We start from the raw sequence: 9403 nt of genomic DNA on the forward strand, positions 1-9403 counted from the left end.
TTAAAATAAAGTTAAAATCATAAAATATTTATAATGAATTTTTATTGGGAAGTTGCTCAGAATTAAATGATTTTATAATGCAAAATGTTAAATTTGACGGTACACTCTTCCATGCATAACCTTATTCATTTCTTACCCCAATACACATTTTGTTTGCAAATTATTCTTGTTTTCACTTCAATGCATATTAATACTTCAAACATGAACTACAAAATTGGTCAGGAAATTTACAGTGTCGCCAGTTACAGTCCCATTTGTACCAGAATAAATTGTGCTCTGACTGAAGAGACTGCAGTTCTGACAATTCAACTATACCACTCACACTGTCACATAATTGGTTGAATTAGCACATGATTACACATGTGAGCAGTAACGCCACGTCAAGGCTTCAACCCTGTTACTGTCCATTCACTCCGGGTGTAACATTCCTCAGGGGGTCTAATAATATTATAGCAACAGTCATTAAATAACATCATAAGAAAATAGTGAGGCTTACTCATGTCTGTGAAGTTTACCCTTTGCTCAGAATCTTCTTAATAAACTTCTAGTTCATCTGCAGGAGGATAAAAAAACCCCCATGTACTGGGGGGAAAAAAACCTTTCCTGGCATAGATGATTGGACTATAAGCATTAATATCAGGGTGTGGGTTCAACAGACATGTGTATGAAGGCAAAGCTGAATGTTAAATATTAGACCCCCTTGCCCTCTTGTTACACCCTTGGCCTTTCATATCTCACATTCACTCACACATTCACACACCATTCACTTCAACAATTAACTGTAACTATAATAATTATGCTTACCCGTACCTGTAGGAAGGAAAATGTGTTATAAAAAAAACTGTTAAATAATTATATACAAAGCAAAGGTCCTACAACAGGAAGGACAGAGGATTTTCCTCAGATGGCATGAGAGGCTCCACTGGAGGCTGCAGAAAAAAAGAGAAAAACAACCATTTAGCCAGGATGATATGGAATATGCTAATATGTGGTTATATAATGATATTAATCCAGGACTATATTTCTAATGAATTAGCATTCAGCAATCATGTACTTACTGCTCTTAGCTGGAAAGGAGGTGGTACTTTTTTCCATTCCAGCTCCACCCAGTTGATGGAAGAGAAGTATGGGTGGTATTTTATATTCCCATGAGCACCAAGGCGCTGATTTGGATCCTTCTCCAGGAGCTGAGGGAATAAAAAGCAAAAATACAATATTATATATTTAATATTGTTACTGCTTGCCAGTAATATGTCTTTAAGCTCCCTGGATTCTATTACAATGATGTATAAAATCAGAGACCATTTTCCACACCCCATAAACAATGGAGACTGAGTTCAATAATGACCCCAACCATTACAAGGGATTGTATATATATATTTGTGAATGTTACTCCATCCCACTGCTCACATTCACCTTTCTCAGAAGATCCTTCAGATCGTCATTCAGCCAACGAGGAATCCTGGGCTCATCATTGATGATAGAGCTGATGACCTTCTCCCTGTCGTTGCCTTCATAAAAAGGGGAGTCCCCAGAAGCCATTTGACACATGATGATTCCAAGTGCCCACCAATCCACTGCAGCATTGTATCTCTGCCCTTGCAGGACCTTGAAAAAAACAAAGAAAATACATTTTAAAAAAAAAGACAGGAATGAACTTGACCTATGATATTCTGACCTTCGTACAATATTAAAGGTACCGATCACAATTTTATTTTTGGGATCAATTAACAGATACAATTTACACACATGACTGAGAACGAGTAAACAAATGTGAAGTGGAAATTAATCTGTTCTATTACTGTAGTTCTGGCTGTTAGGGTTAATTATTCATTTTCCAAAACATTTTTCTCATGGGATAAAGACATTATGATAAGAAACTGAAAGTCCATTATTGGCAAATGATTAATAATTCCATACAGACATATAAGCAGATATAAATGGAGGCATTCATATCCTGTATTAATCCCAATATACCTTTTTAGACAACTGCTTAAATATTAATTACAAAATATCCTTATGTTTCTAAATTTGATGAGCTGGGGTTTAAATCATTGCTTTGGGCACATGCACTTATACACTCAGTTACTTATTTGTACAATACTATGAATGTACTGGAGTTGCACTGCTCACCTCTGGAGCCATGTACCACAATGTTCCTGCCCGGCCACTGATGGTCTTGTCACCGAACACGTTAGGAACTGCCAGGCCGAAGTCTGATATTTTAACATGGCCGTCCTGGTCCAGCAAGATGTTGTCAGGCTTGAGATCTCTGTAATAGGTAAAAAAAATAAATAAGTATATGTAGAGGCAGATAAGATAAATCAAACAGATATAGCATGAATCAAACTGAAGGTTGGAAGCAATGTAAAAGTGATCAAAATAAAGATAACCCAATAGAAATATTAGGTAGATTAGATCTATACTGACCGATGAACTATGCCGCAGTTGTGCAGGAACTCCAGGCCGCACACGATCTCCGCTGAATGGAAACTTTTGATAAAAACAAGATGTCAATGTAAACAAGCATAAAGAAATTCATGATATATTCACTTATATTATTTTTAATGGCAAAAAGATACAAATAGGTGCAATTGCTTTATAGCATTATTTTCATTGCTGTTTGCCTTATCCTAAAATCCATCCATATCACTTACAGCACTGTGTCAAGCTCCAGGCTCCCGTAGAAATCCAGGTGACGTGCAAGGCTGCCCCCACTGAGGTACTCCATCACCAGGAAAACATGATGCTGGTTATACAGACAAATGGAAAGAGATTAAAACACTGAAAGAGATGGCACAAAATGGAATAAATGCCAATATTGTCCCAGTTCTATACCTGAGCTTCAAAAGCCGCATAACCTTGGCACAGGAATGGGCTTTCATGAGGCATCATGAGCACACTGGCCTCTGTCCAGATGCTGCTGTAATTGCATTTCGGACTCTTCTTGATCACCTTCATGGCCACGTGCTGGTTGGCAAATGTAGCCAACATAACCTGAGAAAGCCATAGAAAAATTTGTATTAAATGTTTTCTTGTAGGGACACTACCAATCAGTTATACTGATACACTTATTACGTAGAAGGATCAGACCATTGAATGGGCTTCTGTACAAATAATATAATTCTGGGAGGAGGACAAATATATTAAGTAATATAACATTTAAAAATCATAATAAAGATTACATAAGGTAATATTTATGTATGCCAGTTATAAAATATCTTTCTAAAACCTATAATTCCCTGTATTTGCAACCAATTCTGGATTTGTAGCATTTACAGTAATAAAGTATCTTCTTGGGAAACAGGTCACTCACTTTGCCGAATCCTCCTTGCCCAAGAATGGAATGGAAGTCATAATTGTGGACATCCAGTGGGCTCCTTCCAACTCCTGTGGGAAAAACAGACACGTCTGTCATTTATAATCATAACCAAATGTATATGAAAAACTGAATTGTTTTCTCATTAACAGGATACATTTTTGTAATATGATGTAGGCAGTTAGATGCTAAATCAATTTGCAATTCGACTATTCTTTGCTTCTGTTGAGTTATCATTTTGTTCTGTCTCCCCAGTTATGTTATGGAGTTGCCAGGGCCTGATTACCATAGAAACCGGGAAGTGGTATAAATAACAGACTGGCAGATAATGAAAACAGCTGGTTGTTTGCAGTGTGGAATCTGCACTGACTCATGCTGTGGGTGCAAGTGCTCCATGCATGGGCCCTAGGCGGTGCAGTGTAGAAGTGAGACTGACTCTCCAACACAGTAGAAGTGATTTATAAAAATGCTAAATTGCACAAGCCTAGCTGCCGATAGTAACAATTAGAACCTTCCTTTGATTTTGTAGCATATTGATAAAACCTAATTGCTAAGTGGGTTTTAATGGGAAATGCAAAATTGCACAAGCATAGCTGCCAGTAGCAACCAACCAGATCATTGCTTTCAATCATTTCATTCATCCAATAGCATGCTGATAAAAACTAATTGCTGATTGGTTGTCACTGGCCTCTGCAAAATTGCACAAGAGTAGTAGCCAATAGCAACCAATCAGATTTTATTTGCTTTTTATCTTATAGCACGCTGATCAAAGCTAATTGCTAATTGGCTGCTGTTTTGGCAAATGGACTTGTGCAATGTACCAGCTAGGTTAAAAAATCACGTATATTAAAATGCATGGATAAATGAATCCCCTAATCTAACAAAATACAGTAGATCACCATTTTTTATGTTTTTCTAGGGACTTAGAAAAAATCTGGGAAAATTTGTTAAAGCAACTTATTAATCAAGTACTTAAAGTCAAAGGACATGATTATGTTTTACTACATTTGGTTAGTAAGTTAAACCTGTAAATTACACTAATTATTACACTCACAGAGGATAAACCAGCATTTTTGGAAAAATTAGGACAACATTTTGGTGTAAAATACGGGAAAACATGATGTAAAAGAAAGAAAAAGCACCCAATGAAATGCATTATAACTTGGTGGGACCCCCCAAAAAAGTTTAACATGCATCAGGGAATGTAAAATTATGGTTTCACTGTATACAAAATGACATATCTACATTGCATAGATAAATGAATGGTAAATACAGTAAATGCTTGTCCTAATTCAAAGGTGATTACCCACTAAAGATTCCCAAAAGACATAATGCAAACTGATGCACACAGAGTAGTATACAATGAAAAATGATTATTTCTTCTATACTGTAACATGTGCAGGTAACATGGGGTTCTTTGTGCCTAAAACATGAGGGAGATCCCTGCTAGATAATAACATTTGCTTCCATATACAAAATACCAGATAAACTAATTCACATTTCAGCAAGACAACAAACAACAAAGATGAAAAAATATATCCAAAAGGCAAATTGTGGCAACACCACAGGGGCAAGTGACAGTTTAACAGCTTTTCCCAGAGGGATGTCCCTTTACCTTGCTGTCTCTTCTCCATCTTCTCTTGGCGACGATCCTTTCTTCTTTTCTTCAATATCTGACCTTAATGCACCTCTGTCTCCTTCTCTCCCACTCCTAGAGGGCTCAGGTACAAATATCTCTCCGAAATTCCACACTCTGTATCCGCTTTGATAGCCAAAAAACTTGCGAGTCTCTCACCAACACTCCTCTCTCACAAGCAGTCCCATCAAAAGACAGTTGGGCACATGCATGACATCATCACCTTGGGCTCATGCTGGAAGATACCATTGCAGCAGCGCAGGGGCACAGCTCAACAGTCACTACAGAGCAGACACAGTTACACCTGTACCTGCAGTGGTTTCTGGTTGGAGCCATCTTGAGCAATTAGGGGGCTAAGATTGTCAGTTTAGAGGCTGGTTTGTAAGTAAATTGTCCATCAAAACATCTATCACTGTGAACTTTTCATCAATCAGATTGTAAGCTCTTCAGGCCAAATATGTAACTGTGTTTATATTAGGATCTCTTCAGTGAATTGTATGAGCATCTTCTCCTACATGAACTTTGCAAGTTGCAAGGTTTTCACATTTTCATATTCCCTGTACTTTTCCCATATAATGTCCAAATCTTTAAATAATACTTAACACTCTTTAGAGACTTCTTCCCTTAAAATACTTGCAAGGATCATGAATCCATGTAGCCAGTTATTTTAGGGGACTGGTTTTGGCTATTTAAACTTGTATGACTCTTTCTGTGGCTCTGTTAGTGCCTACATGTTGGAACCAAAGGATCCCTAGATGCCTCTCCCAGTCTCTTATGGCTCCTTTATCCTATACCAACTGCCCCACTTGGGCTCCACTGCATTCCTATGGAAATGTCTCATCTTATAATGTCATTGCAAAATAAAGCTTTGGTTGACAAGAACAGAGAAAACGCAGATATACTGAACTGTTATTCTTCGAGAAACCAACTAATGAAGGATTTCTTCTTAATACTCACAGTTCTAGTAATACAACCACTGATCCATGGTTAGGGATGTAGCGAACGTCGGAAAAAATGTTCGCGAACATGTTTGCGAACATCCAGACAAAAATGCGAACGGTTCGCGAACGTTGCGAACCCCATAGACTTCAATGGGAAGGCGAATTTTAAAAGCTAGAAAAGACATTTCTGGCCAGAAAAATGATTTTAAAGTTGTTTAAAGGGTGCAACGACCTGGACAGTGGCATGCCAGAGGGGGATCAAGGGCAAATATGTTTCTAAAAAATCCATTGTTGACACAGCGCTGCGTTTTGTGCTGTAAAGGGCAGAAATCACACTACGTCACTCAGGTGGTGTTTCTGGAGACGGTATTATTATTGATATTTAGACAGAATGTGAAAAAGCTCACACAGCTAGGTGGCAGTGGTTTGAAGAACAGATGCAGATGAGAGATCAGCAGCAGGACAGACAGCTGCCCACAGCAGCTACATACAGAGCACTGCAGTAGAAGGTAGATTACTAGCCAGCAAAGCTACCTAACCTAAAATGTCCCTCAAATCCCTGCAGAGTTCTGTCCCTACAATACAGAGCAGTATCAAGTAGATTACTAGCCAGCAAACTTACTATCAACTGTCCCTCAAATCAGTAACAGCTCTCTCCCTACACTAGCTCTTCCAAGCACACACAGGCAGAATGAAAAAACGCTGCAGGGCTTCAGTTTATATATGGAAGGGGAGTGGTCCAGGGGGTGTGGGGGTGGTCCAGGAGGGAGAGCTTCCTGATTGGCTGCCATGTATCTGCTGGTCTGGGGGAGAAATGGCAAAAAAAAGCGCCAGCTAAGGCGAACCCAAATTGGCGAACGTTGCGTTACGTTCGCGAACATTCGGCGGACGCGAACGGTCGATGTTCGCGCGAACAAGTTCGCCGGCGAACAGTCCGCGACATCCCTATCCATGGTTCACACAAGAGGAAATTCAAAAAAGACTAGAACATGTAAATATAAACAAAGGTCCAGGCAAAAAATATTTGCCTGGAGAATAGTATTTGTACCTGGATAGAGAACTGACTGAGGGATAGATTACAAAGAGTGGTGGTAAATAGACCAGTGTTGTTAGTGGAGTACCGCATGGGTCTGTCCTTGGTCCTTTTCTTTCTAACTTGTTTATTAATGACCTGGAGGTGGGCATTGAAAGTACTGTTTCTATTTTTGCAGATGATACTAAATTGTGCAGAACTAGAGGTTCCATGCAGGATGCTGCCACTTTGCAGAGTGATTTGTCTAAGTTGGGAAACTGGGCAGCAAACTGAGGTTTGAAGGTGATCAAATGAGGTTCAATGCTGATAAATGCAAGGTTATGCACTTTGGCAAAAATAATATTAATGTGTTGGAGTTTCCTTAACTGAGAAGGATTTTTGTAGATAACAAATTGTCTAATTCTGGGCTACTAAAGCAAATAAAGTTCTGTCTTGCATAAAAAAGGGCATTAACTCAAGGGATGAAAACATAATTTTGCCTCTTTATAGGTCCCTGGTGAGGCCTCATCTGGAGTATGCAGTGCAGTTTTGGTCTCCAGTCCTTAAGAGAGATATAAATGAGCTGGAGAGAGTGCAGACAGCGCTCAGAGGTCACCATTGTCTACCGCTCCCCTCATCAATCACGTCAGTGCATACATCATACACACATCCAGAATGCAGGGCAGAGATTTTAGCAACTGGCAAAATGTGCCACCGGCCCAGTCCCCAGTGCCCTGGATGCAAGTGATCTACAGGTTACAAGCAAAATTTTTAAGGCTATAGTGAAAATAAAAACTACAATTAATATAGATATTGGTACAGGGCCACCCTCAGAAATCATGGGACCCCATACAGCAAAATTTTCTGGGTCCCCGCCCACCCCTGATCCTGTCCCCAAGCCCTACCCCAGATCCCACCCACCCCACACCACAGTAAAAAGTCCACACAGACACCAGCGCTAAAAATGGTAAACCCCTCACTCACAAGTTATAAAAAGCCATTGGTCGTCAGGGCCCCACCAATGGCAAAAAAAATATATATTTATATATATCTATAGGTGGCCAGGGTTGCACATAAAAGTTTTTTTTAAAAAACATTGGTGGTCAGGGCCCCCTACAAGTTAAAAGAAAATCAGGACCCCCTTATAATTTAAAAAAAAAACTATTGGCTGGATGATGTCACAGACAGAAAAACAGGGAAAGGACTTGTCTGAACTCGTACATATATTTTGTGTGTATATCATCTCTCTATCTCTGTATCTATACAAATGCATAGGTATTATCTACAATATAATACACAAAAGCCATGAATATCCTGTAAATTATATCCTTATAAATGGTGAGTAGTGATGTCATCAGTTATAAACGGTGAGTAGTGATGTCATTTCTGTCACATGACTCACTAAAATTTGTGTATTATAATAAATAAAGTACCCCCAGTTGTAAAATATGAGGATATTAGAAGTTACCTCGGAGTTCCATGACCTGTATAAAAACACTCGGCCTTCGGCCTCATGTTTTTATATGGTCATGAAACTCCTCGGTAACTTATAATATCCTTATATTTTACAAGAGGGGGTACTTTATTCACTATATATGGTCAGACTTAACCAGGCACTGCTTAGGTGGGATGCTCAGGTGGGGAAATTCATTCTGTCTCAGGCGCTGCCAGCATAAGACTTATTTATGGGGAGAGCAGCTCTGGGCAGAAAATTAAAATAGGCTTGGTATTTCAAGTACATATAGCCCCAACCCCCCCCCCCCCCCATAAGTTATTAAAAAAAAACATTGGTAGTCAGGACAGCAAGTTAAAAAAATATTGGCCAGAGATTAAAAAAAATAAAAATATAAAAGACCATTAGTGTGCTGTGGAAACTTCTCGGTACTCCTCTGCAGCTTCTTCTTTGGTTCCTTTGGCAGATTCAGTTCCCATTCAGTGGCTTAAATATATTGATAGTGAGTTGAGTGTATTTATTTGTGCAAAGAGCATGAATGATGTTCAGGTGCAGCAGGAAGACAAATGGAGCCCTGGTTCCTCTTCAGTTCCTCATCCACCTACTGTAAATGAGCAATGGTGAATTAGCATATATTTCAAAGCTGCCTGATTCCAAAACCAAAAAGTACATGGATATTGTTTGGGATCAGCCACTATATGTGTACTTATAACACAACATACACATATGGACAGTACCTGATCATTTAATCCATGTGTAACATGTTTGTAGCTCGGTGAGCAGGTCATACACTGTTCCAAATCACCCCTCCATTATATTGAATTAAATCCACTGGGTTCAGTTTAAGGATGGAGATTATTGCTCAAAAATTAGATACATTACCCTACTAGGGGTGTGACAGCAGGTAAGGTGTTCATTTTAATCCACTAGAATAGAGTCTTTATAGGAGAATGTAGCTATGACTTCAAATATTTAGACTCAATTAAATGGGCAAAATTACAGAACAAGTCCCTTACACTGATCTCTCATCAGTCTTTCCTCT

General features: G+C 39.0%; 1 protein-coding gene and 1 long non-coding RNA gene across 2 annotated transcripts; both read right to left on the reverse strand.

Annotated features, from left to right (window-relative positions):
• Nucleotides 1-1046: 1046 nt before the first annotated feature.
• Nucleotides 1047-2267, reverse strand: LOC108704287 (protein kinase C delta type). Its single transcript, XM_041577865.1, has 3 exons — nucleotides 2134-2267; nucleotides 1417-1608; nucleotides 1047-1187 (listed from the first exon to the last, which is right to left on the reverse strand). Exons 1-3 carry the CDS (start codon nucleotides 2143-2145, stop codon nucleotides 1047-1049), a joined length of 345 nt encoding a protein of 114 aa, XP_041433799.1. The 5' UTR covers nucleotides 2146-2267.
• Nucleotides 2268-2919: 652 nt separating this feature from the next.
• LOC108706008 lies at nucleotides 2920-9196 on the reverse strand. Its single transcript, XR_001933970.2, has 3 exons — nucleotides 8764-9196; nucleotides 3317-3390; nucleotides 2920-2997 (listed from the first exon to the last, which is right to left on the reverse strand). It is a non-coding gene; the product is annotated as an uncharacterized LOC108706008 (long non-coding RNA).
• Between the last annotated feature and the right edge of the window lie 207 nt (nucleotides 9197-9403).

The sequence above is a fragment of the Xenopus laevis genome, chromosome 1S (assembly GCF_017654675.1).
Source record: "Xenopus laevis strain J_2021 chromosome 1S, Xenopus_laevis_v10.1, whole genome shotgun sequence".
In the NCBI taxonomy this organism is placed as follows: Eukaryota; Metazoa; Chordata; class Amphibia; order Anura; family Pipidae; genus Xenopus; species Xenopus laevis.